The sequence below is a fragment of the Cygnus atratus genome, chromosome 11 (genome assembly GCF_013377495.2).
Source record: "Cygnus atratus isolate AKBS03 ecotype Queensland, Australia chromosome 11, CAtr_DNAZoo_HiC_assembly, whole genome shotgun sequence".
Lineage (NCBI taxonomy): Eukaryota > Metazoa > Chordata > Aves > Anseriformes > Anatidae > Cygnus > Cygnus atratus.
In genome coordinates this window covers 7974474-7994751 of record NC_066372.1, presented here as the reverse complement: position 1 = coordinate 7994751, position 20278 = coordinate 7974474, and the positions used below count along the sequence as shown (strand labels likewise).

The 20278-nt window shown below is 38.9% G+C and overlaps 1 protein-coding gene across 1 annotated transcript; it reads right to left on the bottom strand.

Annotated features, from left to right (window-relative positions):
• Window positions 1-509: 509 nt before the first annotated feature.
• On the bottom strand, window positions 510-15049 carry CHRNA5 (cholinergic receptor nicotinic alpha 5 subunit). The gene is made up of 9 exons (XM_035554133.2): window positions 14917-15049; window positions 9134-9285; window positions 8260-8304; window positions 6762-6871; window positions 4963-5794; window positions 2921-2950; window positions 2017-2108; window positions 1828-1920; window positions 510-1485 (listed from the first exon to the last, which is right to left on the bottom strand). Exons 1-8 carry the CDS (start codon window positions 15032-15034, stop codon window positions 1857-1859), a joined length of 1443 nt encoding a protein of 480 aa, XP_035410026.1. The 5' UTR covers window positions 15035-15049; the 3' UTR covers window positions 510-1485; window positions 1828-1856.
• Window positions 15050-20278: the final 5229 nt, after the last annotated feature.

Genomic DNA, 20278 nt, shown 5'->3' with positions numbered 1-20278 from the left:
AACACAGTAAGATGCAGTCAGTGGGTTATGCAAAGTATCAAAATGTGGTATGATATTTTGGACACAGAAACATCCTGCACGGTGTTTTATTATAGCAGAAGGCATGTAGATATTAAATATTCCTGTAAAGTATGCTAAAATTGTCTCTTGGGTATATGACTTTTTTTTTTAATTAATATCTGCAAATCATTTAATAATAATAAATAATGAATAAACCATGCAACAAAATACTGTAATGAGAAAATGTTTTGTAAAGATATGAACCATTCTCTCTGTACCAAACTGGAAACTTTTTAGAAATGCAGTGGTATCAAATGATGTAACTGTTATAAAAATAAAGAGAATGAAGCTGTTGAAAATAGTGATTTTTTTTCCCATTTATTTTGACCAAGTGACAAAAGCCATATAAAGCAGCATTAGGTACAATTCAGCACATTCAGAAACGAGTTACATAAGTAGCTTATGGATGCTTCTGGGTCTGTTATTTATATTTTTTTTCATTTCAAACACACCTCAGGATGGGCTGGAGACACCAAGGATTTGAGCATCATCTTTCTAATCTGAACATATCATATGATTATAGAAACACCTTAAAGAATTTCAAGGATTTGCAAAAATTGTTAGTTACTAGTATAAAGATTGGGACTCCATTGCCAATATGCTGCCAAACATCTCATGATATAATTGGGCAGTATCCTCCGGTCATCATTGAACAAAAAGATGCAGTAAGGGAGGTAGTATGTGTGTGTGTATATATATATATACATATATATATATATATATATATATAGCTAGTCTATACCTTTCCTTACTTTGTTTTCTGTTCAGATAAATTTCAATAAGCAATTCAAAAACAAGGACTATAAAAAAAAAATTTGATTTTGAAGAGAAAAGAAGATAGCTAAAGTACTTTACATTTTCACACAAAGTTACTCATGCATTAGTCTTAGTAATACTGAGAAAGTTAAAAATTACATTAATAGATTAAATCAGATAATCATTATAAATTCAACTTTAAAATAAGTTATTGTGGGAATACAGAATATACTGATATCTAATGACAGATGTAATTGTATATCTAAGAAGAGATTCCTTTTTCAATCGTAATTATTTGAAATTAGATTTTAAAAATTATAAAAAAATAGAACATTGGTTGGCATCATTTCCCTGCCCGTGAGACTGAAGAAGCTATACAAAACCAAGAACATCCTGCAGATGAAAGAATTTGAAATAAACTTCCAGTTATATATGTTATGACATGAGCAATCGGTATTATAATCAGTACAATGTCAAACAGAGCTATTCTAAAGGTGATAGAGGAAAAATGTATCTTTTCCCCAAATCCATAACTACTATTACTTACATTATTAACAATATAACAATTTACATTAAACTTTTCACCTAAACATGCTATAATTGGTCTGAGAATTTAACCAAACAAAAAACTTACCAAGATTTGTTCTTCCTTGACATTACTCCATTAGTCTTGCAGGATACAAATATGTTATAAAATAACATAGTAAGTAACTATCAAAACTTAGGTGTAGGAAAACACCATCTCATCTCTTTCAGAAATAAAACTTTCAAGAAAAGTGACATTGAAATGAATTTGAATTTAAATTCATTATTAAAATATATTTTAATGATATAATTAAAAAGTTGCAATATATATATACACATGTTACTTAGTTTTCAACACTCAGAAAAAAAAAGAAAGGATGGAAAGCTTTAAGTCCTTGCTGTTCAGTTATATATGGTTCTGTAAGTGAGAGAACCTATAACGGTAATTTGCTAAATTCGGTTTAACAAACATGAAAATTTAATCACCTGTACTTTGTTATATGGCATAAGCATTTTCAGCCTATTTCCTTCAGAAATGCATTCTCCAAATTCCTGCTACTTGTGCTTAAAAACTTAATTCTGCAAAACAAACAAGGTCGGGAAAAAGCAACATGTTTGCAACTAAGATTAGTATCACAATCTTCATCAAGAATAAAGAAATCTGGATGTTCTGACCTATTAGAACAGTTGTGCAACTTGGACATCTCATTTAATTGCCTTTGCCTCTCTTTCCATAGCTGATACAGAGATCTCAATATCCATGTATCCTGTAAGAGTTTTAAGGCCTACTATGTTATATGCTCACGTTAGTATGATAGAGTTAAAAAGGTTTTAAGTTCAGCAGCAAATTCGACTGAAAATTTATAAAGACACAACACAACCAAATCACTATTTGTATGCTGAATATGCATAAAGTTCAGATATTTTTATCATCATTTTTAATTTATGCTGTAGAAACTGTACAATTACAATACATTGAAGACAGCTGATGCCAATATAAATTCACCTTTGCATACTATAATAAATAGAAATAAGCAACTCTACTGTGTAAGTATCTGCAAACATTTAATACGCAATAGAACAATTTGCATAGTAATTTAATAATGAGACTACAGCAATCATCATTAAAAAAATTTAAATCCTTGTACTTCTCAGCAGGTGTCAGTATATACTGTTTCTGACATATACATGCAAGTGCCTGAAAAGGTTCTTTTGAGCCTGACCTGATTTAGAAGTATATTAGTAGACTGGCACTAAGCAAATTGACTTCTGGGTATCCTATATGCCATGCTTTAGCATCAAAATAATTTTATGGCTTGGGGTTTTTCCTTTTTTTTTTTTTTTTTTTTTAAACCAGAAACATGCCTATAAAGAACATGCATGGAAACAGAGTTACTGCAAACCTTTTTAGAGACAGACGTCAGCAGGAGACAGATCCAAAAATATTTTATGCATTTGTACTGCCTATGTGCATAGGTACTATTATACTTGCCCATTTATGAATAACAGGAATAAATAACACAAGTGATCCAATTATTGAAACCAGAAGAAAAGTCCATAAAAACATTCGATCAAGCACCTGAGCAATAAATTTCCAGTCTTCAACAACCTAAAAACCAAAGAACACATAAGAGCTGTTCAGTACATGCAAGAGCAGGTAGAAATACAGCATCAGACCCTGCAATAGTTAACCACTTCACATTTGCTTCCCCCTCCCAATCAGGTCAATTTGATAACCCCTCTTTCATATTTACACACACAAACACGCACACACACACACACTATATATATAAGAATCACACTATGACCTAGAGCAGGAACAAACTTCTCTTTATGACTGGTAAACCATACAGCACAAATATTAGATTTTAATGGAGCAACTGACCCTGACAAGCATTGAACATCCTCAACTATATAGAGAGAAAAAATCTGTAGGCAATTTTATAACACACAAGGACTTAGGATTCATGCCACAGCCTCGTCATAAAGTAGAATTCCCAGGCAGGAGCTAGATGCAAAAGTTGTATAAGATTAACAGTACACAGCAGCTGTTGTATTATATACAAAACCTGAAAACTGAAGTTATCACTGCAGGAAATTACACACCAAGGAGAACACTCACAGTACTTTCAAAACTGTTTTCCTTTTTGATAGGATTACTCCCATCTATACATAGTTTTGCAAGTACGTGTAACATAGTTACGCAAACAAATTAAAACCCTGCCAGACAAGTATTTTTCATTTGAAATGGAGCTGTGTACATTTCCCAGGCCTACTACTTCCTAAGAGGCAAGGCTACAACACTAGTTGTGTACATTTTATTTTCAACAATCAGGGCTAACAACTTTCTGCAGGTAAAGCTTGCATTCTCTGGAGGCCAAATAACAAAACACAGGTGAGTCCCCCCGTCATCTATGTATTCAGTTCTGAGGTTTAGAGTCGCAGCAACATTTCACAAAAAAAAAAAAAATCATCTTTCTTGTCACTCACAGGTCAAACAGAGTAGGCTCAGTAAGAGAAAGAAAGCTAACCATCATTTTACTGGAAATTATATATTTAATAGCAAACTACTTTATTTGCCTTGTATAAACAAGGCATGGGTATACTATGCATTGCATATACACTGATCCTGTTTTAACAGTACAGTGGATATACCAGTACAGTAGATATTACAGTTATTCAAAATCCAGGCTGTATCTCTTGCGATAATATTAGAATCCTGAGAAGTTGCATCAGAGGAGTTAGCTTACTCCTAGGCTAGCATAGGAGCACATACCTCTCAACAACCAGCAACTTCTGAAGACAATCATTTCTGTGTAAATTGAAAGAATCTCAGACTTCACTGTCAGAAACATGTAGCAACATCATGAGACCAGACAGCAAACTTCTGTATTTCTATACTGGCCTGAAAATAGCGTGTCGATCTCTCATGCTCCGGTGGTGCCAGTTTCAAAGCAAGGAAAGAAAATAAATTCATAATGCTCTTACCTGCATGGCGTAAATATCCACTAAGGATAGTTCAGAGTGCAAATGTACAGACTGAAAAAACAACCCTCAGACATCTTTCGATATAATTTAAGAACCAATAATGATAGGGCTACAAGAAATCTCTTGAGATTGTTGAGTCCATGTGTAATCTCAGCATAAAATGGCTAATATACAGTAATAGCCTGTATTTGAAGTAATACAAATTACGGAATTCAAAAAATGCTTTTATTTGGAATCAAAAGCTCCAAAATAAGGCTTAGCAGTATTTATTGTAAAGATGTAAGCCAAACGTATGTTTCAGGTAGCCTTCAGGTACAAAATTAAAATGAGAAATACCTATTTCTTTCATCATGAAAATACCTACAGTGCTGCTGGATGTTAACAGCTACAGTATATGCTCTTATAACAGCCAAGTGACTGAAAACGTATAATTAACATGAGTTTACTTCTAGAAAAAAACAGAAGTACATAAAGAATCCAAGGACAGCCCAATATCTCCGTATTGTAGCATACTTCTTTCCCATGAAGTACAAAAATTGGAAATCCTAGCGCATATTTAATATGCAACCACTTAGCAAACCATTACTTGTTTGATTTCTAACAAAATTAGCGTAATATGACTAATACACCCACCTCACGAACTTCATTTTCCTTCATAACATGCCTCGTAATATACCGGATAGAATCTAGAGCTGCTTCCAAGGTGTTCCTAGATGATTCTGATCCATTCATATTTCCTGTTTCCTCCTTCTGCGCAAAGTATCTATCTACGTGACTTCTCATGCAAAGCAGCTTGGGAAGCTTGTGAAGAAATATCTTGCGAACCCAAGGTGCCATAGCATTGTGTGTAGACGAAGAGCGATGATGAATATTGATAGCAAAGACAGTTATCACAATGGACAATGTCACAAATATCATAGTAAACACCAAGTACTCTCCTATAAGTGGGATAACTTTAGAAGACGATGGAATAATCTCTTCAATGACAAGAAGAAAAACAGTCAAAGATACCAGGACTGAAGTGCAAAGGGAAATTTTTTCACCTTCATTTGAAGGAAGATAGAAGACAAGGACAGTTAGAAATGAAAGTCCAATACAAGGAATAATGAGAAACAACGTGTAAAAGAGTGGCAGACGTCTAATTATAAACGAATATGTAACAAAGGGATACCAGCAGCATCCGTCAGTTCTATTTCCTTTGCTCCCTGTTGCAGTCACTATTTCCCATTCTCCATTATCAAAAAAGTCTCTTTTGTCAACATCATAATCTTCTAGAATTATATCAACTTGTGAGCCATCGTAAGTCCAGGAACCAAATTTCATAGAGCAGTTTTGGAGGTCAAAAGGAAAGAAGGTTACATCAATAGTACAAGAACTTTTATAGTTAGCTGGTGGAGTCCAAGCAATGGTGCCATCATATTTTACCACAGTTTTTGTAGACGTTCCCTCAAAACGTCCATCTGCACTGAAAGAGAGATATACGTATGCATTTATGACGGAGTGTGTGTGTTTTAAATAGGAAAATATGTTTCGCTAATGTCATTTCAGCTGTTTGCTCCTTCAAAATTTTGTATTGCAGAGTCCACTTCTCAAGTTTTTTTGGTTGGTTGGTGTTTTTTTCTGTTTTGTTTTGGTTTTTTAAACCTGAATCTCATACAGGTAGACAGCTTTTCAATAGTGAAGAACATTTTTAAATCATGAAAAGATCTGTACAACTTTCGGTGGTTCTGATGATTAAAGCAAGGGATTGTAAAAATCCTGACTTTTAGCCCCATGACCAAACTCCAATGTTTCTGTTGCTAATACAGCAGAAATATATTTAACTTTCATGAAATTATCATTATTCAAGAAAAAAAAAAAACACTCTAAACAGATAATACTTGGGTGCCACCTCCAAACTTGAAGTTATAATCAGTGTAACAGCTTTTCTTGTCTCTGCAAGTCATAAAAAGTAAGTGTTGTACACGCACCTGAATTAAGCAGAAAGGTTCATTCAAAATTTATTTCTTCTGGGATCCATTACTTTACAGAAAACAAACTTACAGTTGACGGTCCTTCACTTTAAATCCATGCTGAATATGACTTAAAACAGCATGAGTTAGTTAATCCTCTCCCATCACACACTCCCGCTACACTATTAGTTTGTACCCAACACTGTGCGAGACGTTGTCTTCTAATTAACAAAGAGCTAATATGAATAAGTGGAAATAAACTTTTCAAAGACTGGAAACCATACAGAAGCAAGTGTAAACTTGCATTTTACATAGCAACAAAATCGATATGCATTTGGAAGCAAATTCTAATGTCTTCCACACATTCTTAGCTCTATTAAATGTACATTCATGGTCCATTCAGCGAGCCCTGTACAAGCAGCTTGGATGGTAAAGTGAGAAACACTAAACGTATTTTATATGAAAAGATTAAAATCTTACTTGTCATACAACACAATGTCTGGAATCCAAATAGAATCTGATGGGACACGAATAGATGTTATTCCAGCATAGTCTTCAGGATTCCATCTTAATTTTACATCTATCCATTCCTGTAGATGCATGAAATGAAAAAATCATAATTGTGAAGTTTGTTTAGGCAGGACAAGAGCTGAAGAAAACAGATATAAAGGCAATTTAAATTAAATAAATGCATCAAACTTCCAAAAGTCTTCTAAAACATACAACACTGAATGTGCTGAACAGACAACTGATATCACGTTTGCTTTCTGTTATAAGAGCCAATTCACAGTATTTCTGCAGAGACCTTAAAATATTAAATTCCTTTGTCAGAGCATGTTTACACAAATAAAACATATTATAAGCTGAAACAAATTTGAAGGAACAAACAGGTTCTGAATGAACATAGGGAAGTTTGGAAACTGATCAGAGGCAATATAAAATTTTTCATCAAAACAAACAAAAAAACTGGCTGCAACTCACCATCCTATTTCCACCAGCAATGCTAAAAATAACACCATTAAAAACATAGTAGTATTTTGGTATTTTTATATTTGAACTAAAAGCTCAAGAAGAAAAAAAAAGGCAAGTTTCTAAGAGTTAGATGTATGACAATTTTAAACACATTCAGGTCAGTTCTTATTTTATTTGAACTGGTTCAACTGCAACAAGTTTTGCAGAAATTACTAAGAGGGAACAAAGTTTTCTCATCAACATATTCCTATTTATCTCATATTTGCTAAGTAGCAACAAAGTTTTCCAGAAAATAAATGCCTGAACTTAGTTACTGGAGAAGAAGAGAATGGGAAGAACCAAGAAAAACAAAAGGAAGTTGCCAAATAAAAATAATTTAGTTAGTGTGTAAGTAGAATTACGGTCTGCAACAATTCCTCAAGCTTAAATTCAGAATGATTTGTGAGAAGCATTTCCCAAGATAATAGTGGCCACTCAGTGTACCATTGGACTTTGATTATTATCAAGCCTGAGGCTTTCTCATAATGAGAAACAAATATTCTTAAGAGGAAAAAGTAGCTTTCTGTAGCAAGCATATACAACTCTGAAATTCTTCAGTGGTAGTTATCCAACTTCTGACAACGGAAATACATTAAAACAATAATACAAACAATTACACAAATCCATCATACTTTTCTTAACGCAGTTTTAAAAAGAAAGCTTATGTACCAAAGCAGTTACTTTTACGGCTATACACATGCTTTGGTCTGCATGCAGCCATGCAGTGCAGTGTCAGATTTCTTTTAATCAGGTACTTTTTCTTCCTCCCAATTTACTTTTTTTTTTTTTTAACTGACTTTTATAGCAATTAATCCTTTAAAGCACTTCTAGGGACATTTTGTAAAGGTAACACATAAAACAAGAATTCATGCACTTAAGTTCTCAATACATAAATATTTAACGTTACTTCCAACTTTTGATTTGCAGTTATGAAACTTCAGTTTTTTTACTCATATTTTACACATACCTGTTTCAACCAGACATTTGTTGTCATCAATTGATTTTTCTCATCCTATAAAATGAAGTGCATTTATGAAAAAGATTGCACAGCACATTCATAGTAATTAACCTCTATAGTTCATGCAGGTTTGTAATTTAAAATACAGAAAGCACTTCTAAAAACATTCTCGTCTTTGGTAAGTACATTTATATGAGAGCCTTTTAAACTTTACTTTTTTAAAAGGTGCATTTTCCCTCTTCTGTGCCTCTTTCCTCCCTTCATTTTATTTTGACTGTTTTTCACGCAGTCTTACTGATTTTCTAAGAGGAAAAGAGCTATAAGATGAAAAACTCCTCTTGCAGCCATAACCAATGTATTCAACATGAAAAGAATATTCTGAAGTTGAAAGTTTCAGGAAAAAAAAAATCTGGTTCATCTTTTTTATATGACAAGTAATGCCAAGAGATAATCTTTCTTACTATGGAAGCAACGTATTTGAAGGCTTTCAGGGTATTTGTTTATTTTTTCCTGGTTAGGAAGGTGAAAAAAGGAGTAGTATTTGCAAGTGTTACTGAATTTTAAAAGAGAAGACAGGTAAGGCTTAAAAATTTGCCTTTTTTTTTTCCCCTAGTGAATAAGTACATTAAAACACAATTCCCTAGGCTTATTAAGCACTTCACTCACTTTTTTTTTTTGCTGAAAACTACTAAACGTAAAAGCCCCTTGTTTTCTCAATCACTTTGTCATCACTTCTTCATGCCCCCCTTCTACAATGTATTTCTCATTACGCTTATAATCACTTTAAATGTTTAATCTACCATGTTTAAGCTAAAATATGCACACTTATTTCACCTCATACTACATTCAAAAATTGTAAGTAGGGAAAAAAGTAAATACATACCACATCTACTAGCTGAGAGATTGCAAGACCAAACTTGATTTTTATTGTATCATTCAAGCGTTCCACTGGACGAACCCATCTTTGATAGTCTTCAAATAAGTGTTTAAACAAGCGATCTTCACTTTTAGCAATAAAAGACGGTTCAGATACGCCTATACAACAAAAGTAACTTATTAACATTGATTTAAATGAACAGAGTACATCTGCCTTCCTGTAAGACGACCTCTGGTATACCAGCACAGCACCTCCAGGGTACACGCTGTCCAGAGGCAGCTTCTCTTATGCTGTGCTAAACAAGGACGTGCTCCCTTAACACTTTTCCCGGTTTAAAAAAAGTTTTTTCAAACATTTTTTCACTCAGACCTACAGTATACTCACCAATTAATAAGATGACCACATTTACTAACAACCCCCCACCTTTGGATGTTTTATTTCCTAGGACCACACAGCTCACCCATCACACAAATTGCAGGTGTTCAATTTCTCCTTTCTGTGTGTCTGTATGCTTTTAAGATTATAAGGTGTGTAACTGTTAAAGTTTGTTACTGGTGTTAGCACCAAGAAAAAGATTCTGAAGAACTGGTGCTAAACAGAAAACAAGTACAGGAGGAATGAAAGGTGAAATACAGTTAATGGCTTAGGACAGCAGGCTGGCTACACCGGTCGGAGGCGAGCAAAAAGGGGATAAAACCTATGAGTAGCGTGATTAGCAAGCAGACAATCTGCAGCGTGAGTCCCGCCCTAAACCAGACAGTGAGGAGATGGAAGCCCCCAGCTCCGCCACCAGCGCACTGCCCCACACTCCGGGAAGGTTTTGTAGCCTTTGAAGGGCCATTCTGAGCACCCCTGTGCTTACGTGGCTTTACTTTGGCTGACATCAGGTAAGTTCTGCGTCCTAAATCCAAGGTAGTAGCCACCCTGTTCCGTGACAAACCCAGTGGCAATGTCTACTTTTATTTACACCTGAAACTCTTCCCCACTCAATCTTTTCCAGAGTGATTCCATGCTGAGCACAGAAAGAGCCCTCAGTCATAGGAGGAAGTGCTAGATGTTGGCCAAAAGTTTCTCTCTGCAAAGCACACTCACGATTTAAAACAAAAAGCCACCAACTTTGACGTAGTTTGTAGTTGAAGCATCCTGTTTGCCGAAAAGCTCAGTATGAATTGCAAGCAGTAATAAAAGTAGTGACAAAACGTGTACGCTTCCTTAGAAAAAGAATATGTGGGAATTCCAGGAATAAATGACTTAAGTCAAAGCATTTCCTAATTGATAGGACTGAGTGGTAGCAACCTCGGGTGGTCCTTGGATCACCACCTGGTGTGCTTGGAGAAGAGATTCACGGTCCAGGGGAGATGGGTAAGGGTCACTTTTTAGGAACCTAATGTTAAGGTGCAGATTTAAAATAAATACATATTCTTAATGCAGATATATAACCAAATATCACTACAATGAAAATAACACTACTAAGGACAATAATTGTGGCCAAATATTCTTACTTTCCGGTTAACGCTAGACTCTTTAATGACCCATTAGCATAACGTATAGGCAGCTCTCCACAAATCTAACTACTACGGACTACAATACAACTAGTTTGCCCACAAACCAGAACGCTGAACGCATATGCACAGTACATATGCTTTCAGTACACTTGCATTTTTAAGATGATACTCTCTTCTTTTTAGTACATTTTACATGATTTATAACAAAGGAAGCACCTTGAAGGCTACAAGTGCAACAGCAACAGTTTACACCTTATTCTAAAACTGTTCAGTGGTCATTTGGAGAGAAATTAAAATATATTTCCATCTTTCCTATAAACTCCAATTTTTTCTACATTCAGCATTGGTGTTTTTCCTCTAAGTTTACAGCCCTGGTCACATCACAACGTTTGGGTAGCTGGTGATGACTTTAACAGCAAGCCACGTTTATAATGCAGCAGACAGGAAAAAGCAGAACAAGATGATTTTCAATAGTACCTACACAGATCTCTTTCTGTCTAAAGCTTTCTTTGCATTTTCAAGAACCTCCTGCCACCACTTCATTGATCAGAAGAGATGTGAAAACGTTTTATGCTCAATTTAATACGTTAATCTTTTCATTGATTTCCCCTCCCCCCCCCTTTTAAATGATTGCGCCAGTTTCTGTATGGCCCTCAGTATTTTTCCCTACTTCTCCTTCTGTGCCTTAGTGACCGGATTGCTGTCAGCTGCTGACAGTTCAAGTACCCAGTTAGGAGCAAGCATCAAGAAAGCACAAAACGAAATGTTACCAGAATGCCCCTACGTCAAAGCAGGATTACCACCAATTCTGCCCAGTTTGCTGAGCAAGAGCCCGAAGAGGCAGTCCCTGTGTTCTGTACTTCCTACGGGCCTTTTTTTCTTCCCTGGCTAAGAAATAAAGCCAAACGCCACCACAAGCACAGAAAACACACCAAAGCCAAACCAGACCCCACCAGCACAGGAAAGGCAGCCTTTCTTAACCATTGCTTCTTGGTGGCTCTTTGTGCAAAATTGTTCTGCTTTCTTCTTTTCAGACACTGTCTGGATACCTCAAAGGTTAACAGCCTGCGAGTGACAGCCCTGTGTTTCTGTCACTGTGTGTGACTACACCCCTTAGAGCGCTACCTACCACAGTAACTTTTAAAAATTTTCCATTTATTTCAGGATTTTCAAGTTCCTTGGAGGATTTCTACTTTCCCTTGTACCTAGCACAGCAATAACCTGCCAACCAGCAGCAACACCCAGTGACTTATTGCAGGCATGAAACTCCCAAGGATTTTGAACTGTGATGTTGCTTGGCCCTAACCACTAGGAACAGAGGTACATGACCTGCAGACAGAAAGCAGGAAAGACATTTCTTACATTCAATTTTAATGAAAGTTTTCCACTTGGTAGTTGAAAAGTACAACTAGACTATCCCCTACCAGCTTAGCATCAAGGGATAATTACTGCTCGCATTAACGAATGCATGTGCAAGTTCTATAAATAACAGATCAGCATACTGTATGGCCACACAGTTTGCAGTTAATCAGGAAACACGATCAGCTGCAGACTGTCCCTTCCCTGTGTAGCGTTCTTTAGATGCGCTGTTTGGAGCACAGACTGCCCCTTTCCGAGTACCCACGTTGTATGGTAAGTACATGGATGTGCCAAACACCTTCCTGCGCTCTCCAGCAAAGCCAGGGCCAGCGGCAGTCTCCTGATAAAGCACCACCTCCACGTCCGGAGCGCTTCCTTGTGAGTCCACTGGCACCCACACTCTGCTCCATTTTCAGGGTAGAGAACTCTGATCCTCCTCCCTGCCCAGCAGCGAGGGCAGGCCTATGAACAGGCTGCCTAGAAGCGTGGGCAGAGCCTCAGGGCAGAAGTTCCGGTATCTCAGAAGCCACTGGGCCCTTTTTTGTTGGATTTAAGAGATGCAGGAGTCTGTCACCTCTCTTAGGCCACTTTTAGCCTCAGCTCACCACAGGAGATGTGCATCGTTCTCACCCGACTGTTGACCTGCCAGCAAGGACTGAGGATGAACCACAAAGGCAGCACCGAGGAATGCTGAGTGCAAGCAGCAGAAAACATTTACACAGAAAGTGTGGATAGCACAGGGAGTAAAAGGAAGAGCGAGTACATAGAATTTTAAAGGTCGAGCCATTTATTCATACAGATTTAATTTAGGGGGCATGCATCATGGAAGCAAACCTAAGTAAACACTTTATCAATGGATGTAAATCTTTATGCAAATAGGACACAGGCCTTGGGCTTTTGACAAGTTGCCAGCACAGCCCTGGATAATACAAACGTTGCACACTGGCATTATCTTCCGCCCACAATAGCAGTTTGCTCATGCAGCTTGATTCCAGTCTTGGACACACTGGAACATATGAACACAGCTCACAGATATTCAGAAACTCTGATAAAAACAGAGGCAGAGCAGGAGATTTCAGAACATATCAAATAAAAACCAGGTTTAACCATTGTGGAAAGTGGGAAAGTACCCAAGTACTTCCTTTTCCTGTTCCTCTCACAAATCAACATTTCTCCACAAATCAGTGTTTGCATTTTTCTTCCTAAGAATCTCCAAAGAAAGAAAAAATACATTAAGAGTAAAAATAAAAATAAACAAATAAATAACAACGCAAGAGCCACTTCCAAGGAGGAAGGCCTGCAGCTCCCTGTTGGTCAGGAGAAGGATCGGTTGTGTCAAGCTGAGTGGCGCACGTTGGGGTGAACGAGCTCCCAAGGAGACACCACCACAGCCCCACACACGGCACAGCAGTGCTCTGGGTGGTGGTTAACTCCTGGCTCAACCCGTGCATTTAAATCTCGCCTCCTTGTTTAAGATACACAGCAAGGAACAGAACTTATGATTTGGCTGTATATTAAATCAGCTCATGCTTGATCTTGTCAAATCAGAATGATCCAGGATAAAAGGTTAGTCCATCACTAGACTATTAACTAAAGGAAACATCAAATTTATTTTCATTTGCTTTTAAGGTATCATCAAAACAAAGTCACATCCATAATTCACTTCTGCCCATTAGAATGATTGCTGTACCACACGCAAAACAGCAGTCTAAAATAATTTTACCTGTATGTCAACTGTACTTTTTGAGGTTATTATTTCAGCTTGGCCCATATCTTAATAATAGGCAGCAGTAATGTTTTCTAAGCTTAACAGCAAATCTCATTTTATTTTAGATCAAACGTTGTGAAAAAACAGCTTTATCCTTACTACATATGGTGCGTTCTCAAAGTTACAACTACTGGCTTATGCCAAAAGGCCAAATTTGGCCTAACCTGGTTGCAGGTACTTACATACACTGCCGTATGTGCTACATAATGCCCCACAGTAATACCACTTCACAAGATCTTTCACCACGATGAAAAGCACTGCTTTTGTAAATACTGAGACCACGACTTTTCTTTTAAACCATATTTAGCAGTAACAGATTGCAGTTTTGTATGCTGAACTAAAAACAAGATGCCAAAACAATTCACTGTCCTTAAGCCACACTTATGGCCATTCTTAAACTTTGTGCTAACATTCAGAAGAGTCAATTTTATTTTTCATTAATTTCCTTTCTGCTTCTGAATACTGCAGTTGTGACTTCAGGATTTTTTTCCAAGAGCCTCAGCAACGTGCCCAAACCTTACACAGAGTGTTCAGAAGTGGTTATTTATCCGTAATTCCTCGCAGGAGCGTTGGCTTCGCCCCGCCGGCCCCGGGCCCCTCACGCCCGGTTCCTCCCCACACCCGCTCCAGGTGTCAGGCCCCGGCCCGACCCCGAGACCCTCGGGCTGACGCGTGGCAGACCGCGAGGACCCGCGTTACAGACGTGTAGGATCACCGCCCGCTGGGGCGGCGGGACCCGCTGCAGTGACCGGAACGGGCTTTGTGAAGTTTGCCCTCCCGCCGGCTGCCAACGCAGAGCGCAGGCACCACGGACCTGGGATCGCGGCTTTGTGAGGGGTGAAAGGAGCGGGACTCCGAGGCAGAGCCGCTTCGGCGCCTCGGCAGCGCTGCTCGCGGCGTGCAGCCCAGCTCGCCGGACACTCCTTCCCCTCCGCCGGGCACGGCTCCTCAGCGCTCCTCAAGGGCCGCCCCGCGCCCGGCCTCGCTTGGCCTCAGCCCCGCCACACCCGAGCGGCCCCCGCCGGGCCCTCGGACCCCCTCAGCGCCCGTCCCGGCGAGCCGCTCCCGCGCAGCGGCTGCCCGGGCTTCGAGAGGGCTGCCCGCTCTGCTCCGCGCCGCGCCGTGCCCTCCCGCCCTCGCCCCGCGGGGCGCCTTACCGGCGTAGGGGGCACGGGCGGCGGGGCCGGCTCCGGGCTTGCCGAGGACGGGCACGAAGAGGCAGGCGAGGAGGAGCAGGGGGCGGCCGCAGCGCAGCCGGGCGCCCGGCTCGGCCATGGCTCGGACACGGCCCCCACCGCCTCAACGCCCCACGGCGGGCACGGGGCTCGGCTCCGCTCCCAACGGGCGCCGCTGGCCCCGCCCCGCCGGGGAGCCGTGAGAGGGCGCGAGGGGCGGGCGCGGTGCCGGTGGGGCCGGTGGGGGCGGCAGCGCCCTGCCCTCCCCCCCCCGTCTGCCCTCCGTGAGGGGAGCGGCGGGACGAGCCCCCGACAGGCGACCTCCTGGGCCCCTTCCCCCAGCGGCCCTGCCTCGAGGTGGCCCCAGGCTCGGGAGACGCGGGATCGGAGCCCCCCGGGCTGCCGGGAGGAGAAGTGTCCCGTGAGGGAGCCAGTGCGCGGCAGGCGGGGGTTGGCGGGTGCCCCTGAGGGAACCTCGGGCACCTCCCGGCCGCTGCCGCGGTCACAGAGGGGCTCCCGCCGGGCTGGGGGCTGAGCCGCGACCGCTGCGTCTGTCCCCCAGCGGCAGCTGCGCTGCGAGCGGTGAATAACCAAGGTAAAGCGACCCGGGGCAGTGCAGAGCTCGACTCTGGTAACATGCGCGTCTGGGAGGGGTGCTTTTGGCCGAATTTCAGGGGAAAAGAGATTCCTGAGCAAACGACTTTTTAACCTCCGTTCCATACAAAAAAAATTAGAAGCTTTTTCTAAGTTTCTAAACCGGAATGTTTTAGCAGTCGTCATCAGAAATAGATAAGCTGATGCAAGCTAAAAAGACCTAGGGTATTCCCCTGTTCATGTGTGTTATGGATATCCGACAAATAATGGATGCTCCAAACACAAACTTTTTTTCAATGTCAGGTAAATAAAAGCTGTTAGGAAGGACACCTTTAAAAGCACCAGCTGTGAAATATGAGTGATCTTTCCTAAATCATCCTGATGTTAATGTACAGAGTCTACACATTTCCACAGAAAATGGAAGCAGCTGGCATTAAGCGATACATTTTTCGTCTTTAAGGCACTGTTTGTGAAGATTTTTACATTTACACAGAGAAAAGATTTGGAGAGATGGGCTAATGGCTGTACCCGGTGCTCATCATCTGCTACATGAAGTGCTAGAGAGCAGACTGCTCAGAAAAAATGGACCTTGTTCAACTCGGATTATTTATTACAACTTTAGACTTCCTAGAATGAACATTATCCTAAGAAGTAATTTCATTAAGCACATTGTCAATTATCAAAATTCTCTGTATCAAGTATTCATTTTATAGAAGAATAGTTATCTATTTTTGTACACTATGAATCTGTTCATCAACCAAAATGGAGTACTTCAGCATTTCAATCACTCCTAATTTTTAAAGTCATCTTTTTCTATATTTTCTTATTGTCCTGCAGCCATATTTAGGCTATGCGTGTCAGTGCAAGGGACAATGCAGTCGGTACAAGCCATCTGAAAAACAGGTGCTTACACAGCAGTTTCTTCCAGCACACTTCTGGTGGCATGTTGTATTGATTGGAAGGCTCTGCAGTGAATACGGTCATGCTGTATATTGAGAATCCATTCATACATTGCATGCCCTCCACAATCAAAACGTGTGTTAAAGGATGCAGCGTATGACTCTTATTTTGAAATGCTCAGTGTGCATGCAGTGGCCGACCCAAGATTTTACAATAAATAAAAACATATTTTAGCCCAAAGTGTGGCACAAAAAAAAAAAAAGGCAATGAAAAGAAGAAAAATAAGCCACAAGCATTCTAATCTCTTGTGTTGCACTGGAGTTTTGATGTTTTCCACGTACTCCAAAATTACTCGGCATTGTTTCTACAGAAATTGGAAATCTGTAGTATTGGATGGCAACTGGTCCACCGCTGCACTGCACCTGCTATTCCTACCGTAAGGTTATCACGTAAAATCCCTATTTCTATTAACAGCTTATGTGCATTGCAGTAAATGCATTTCAGAGCCATGATGTTTAGTTATCGGTGCTAAAGATAGCTGCCACTCAAACATGCAGGACATAGCACACTGGTTTTATTACATAACCATGAATTTGTTTGCAGCTGCGTCCTAACTAGAAAAAACAGATGCTCTAAGATAAAAAAGGATTAAACTGTCTAGGTTACATGCCCAATGTTTTGCTAAATATTTCATATAACATCATCTGGCATACGTTAATTATGTCATTATTACTGTTACAGAAAAAGAGTAGTAATAAATAAGAAACCAATTTTTTCCTTCTGCTTTGAACTTGGAGCAAAACGTTAATACTGAGAGCATCATGTTAAGTGACAAGCAAAACAATTACATGAATAATGTCTGGTATCTTTCAAAGGGTCCTTCTCAGTGGGAGCTGACGTCTGAAGGTCCCTGCAGAATCATGTTCTGTGAATCTCCAGTAAATTGGCTGATGGCAGCTTTTACTGTGCACCAAAGAGTACTTTAACTGGAAAGCCGAATGCTGAATTAATCACAGATAAAAATAGCAAGCTGTTCAGTTTTCTTTGTGAAATCAGAAATATTTCAAAAATTTTCTACGAAGCTGAGTTTTCTCCAGATGAAAGTCAAGAGCTATACAGCCAGCAAAGGGTACTCGTCAGTTCTTTCAGAGAATTTATTTTAGCAGTTCTTCCTATTGTAATAGAAATAACTGCATTTAAAACTTTAAAATAAGGAGAACTTTTACTACAGAAAAACTGTAATGGAAAATTTTCTTTAAAGGACATGAAAGACATATAAAGAAGTCCTAGAACCTCATCTGGTCTGAAACTACAACACTTCTCTCTTTTCTGCTGTACCCGAGTGTATTAACTCCTTGGACTTAGATGTCTTGTGTATACATACCTATGTATAATCCATGCATCACATATCACATACAGCTCTGTGGCCTCTAAAAGCATTACATCTAAATGCTTTGTAATAATTAGCATATTCTTTCTCACCACACAGCAGAGAAGTATTATCCCTAGTTTTAAGATTATGAACTGAAAGAATAATGACCTTGAGAATCCATTACAAAACAGAAGAAGCAGTCAAATTTAACACGTTCTTTAGCATCTTAATGTGTGTATTTTTTTTTTAACTAAGCGAAGAAAAACATTCAGATGAATTGGGATGCATATCTAAAGGAATCTTCTATCTTTCAGTGCACAATACAGTAAATCACTCATAAGAAGCAGTCTTAGAAGTTGAATTGACTTTATTTGAACAGAATACGTTAATCTAGAAAACAAGCTAACTTTTTTTTTCTAAACACTGACAAATGCAAGAGACAGCACAGGTATTACTAGAGAAGCAGTAGTTTCATTATCCGTTAAACTACTTAAGAGTAACAAAACACATTACAATTTATTAGGACAATCTATGTGTGAGTACCTGTCCTAGCAAGTTCTATCATGCACTCAAGTGAGATATAAACTATCCAGTCTTTAAGTTTACTAACATCATATTATGCAAACAATTTCAAGTAAATACTTTTACCTAATTTGAAAAATTTGTCACCTTCCACAGCACCACATGAAGTTCTGGTGTTAAAATAACATTTAATCCACAGCAATAGCTAAATATTTGAAATACTTATGTAATACACTGTAAACTCTACATAAACACTACATACACCCAATAAATAAATAAATACAAAGAACAGGAAGATCATTTTGATTAGCAAAGAAATGTATCGCCAGAATCATTTTTCTGTTCTTACGACTTATCCCCAAACCACTCCCAGAAAAGGCACAGATAGTGGTGATTTTTTTTTTTTTTAAACACACAAAGCCAGAATCAACACAGTAGGCCTGAGCAGTCAAAGGCTGCTCTATTTCTAGGAAAAACAGGTAAGAAATTTGCAGTAGGTGTCAGAATGTCCCAGGAAGATTCGATTCAACAGAAGATCTCCAGCATCTGCTTACTGTCCTAGGTTCTAATGCAGACAAGAATCAGACATGAGGTTTAGCGGAATGTTACTGAATATTTTGGATATGGGTGTTAGCTAGCGTATAGCTTATTATAAATATTGTAGTTACTTGCATATTCCAAGGCAGTAGAGACTCATCTCACAATCAGCTAATAATAGCACTCGGTAGAGATGGAGCTTTTAAAATTAAAATGGTTATTACTGTTCAAAGATTACACTTGTTAAATATTTGCGAATACTTTTAGTAAACAAAACCTTTCAATATGTAGACCTTTTAAAATGCAATGTAACTACACAACTTATCATGTTTCCTTACACGTAACAGAGTAGAGATGAGAAAATGTAAATCATTCCAATGTTTGATTAATACAGCATCTGAAAAGTTCCCCTTTACCGGGAAATGATGTAGTGTTTGGCAAAGAAATACTATTGGCAGTTCTTTAAACAAAGACCTACATGTATTTGTTTTCCCCTTTTCGTTAGAAATAGCATAACTTAAGAAAAAATATTTTAATACATTTATAACCTAAACTATCTAGTAATACTTGTAGTACACCAGTGAGATTACCTTGCATGATTTATATACATTGGTGAACCGTGACTTAAATGCTCTAATGGATTCCTAGAAGACAGAAAGCATTGCTGGAGTCTATCACGTTCTGTTTCAAGTGATCTTTGACAAGGTGGAAAAAGGTCCCTTTCAGCATTGCTGCTTTTAGGGCATATTCTGAGCTCTTGTATAACAGCCATCCCCAGTGATTTAGAAATCTGCAAAAGATGCTGAAATATTGCATTTATGGCATCAAAGCATAAGAAGATTGGGCACTAAATTTTCTACATAAAAATGGAGCTTGAGGTATTTATACAGTCCTATAAAGGAGATTGTAATCTCCATGTATAGTGGAGATTAAACCTTTCTCAACGGATGGTGTCTGCAACTATTCAGAACTTGTTACATATCATTCCTATGTTATGATATGGAAGCAAAGATCTAATATTGCACAAGGTACAAAAAAAATTCTAACCTTTATTAGCTATAAAATTTGAAAACAAAGTACTGAGTATAAAAGACTAAAGCAATTGTCCTGCACTGAGACTTGCAAAATTAACAACAGTGCTGCAGCCTGCTTAGAACCCACATCACTCCACAGCGCTGCCCGTACAGAGGTTGCTGAAGTGAGCGCGGTACATCTATGCAAGCTATAGCACAGACACCTCAAGCCAGATTCCTTCCTCTGTACTCAACACCAAGCCTTACAGCAATGAGCTCAAAAATGGGTTTTGTTGAGACTAAGGGTAATTTCTGTCCCTGTTGACAATGTACATTTTATCAGTGAAAAGGTCTGGGATAGGTTAAAAATAAGGTATGGATTCACTCACTTTCTTTAAATGGTCAT

Bases quoted from the DNA above. Each gene is read 5' to 3' on its own strand.
- CHRNA5 (XM_035554133.2), bottom strand. From the start codon at position 15,034: ATGGCCGAGCCGGGCGCCCGGCTGCGCTGCGGCCGCCCCCTGCTCCTC. The intron at 8,305-9,133 runs GTATGTATTTAC...TTCATTTTATAG, and splicing joins TCTCTCAGCTAGTAGATGTG to GATGAGAAAAATCAATTGAT. The intron at 5,795-6,761 runs GTAAGATTTTAA...TCTCTCTTTCAG, and splicing joins GACATTGTGTTGTATGACAA to TGCAGATGGACGTTTTGAGG.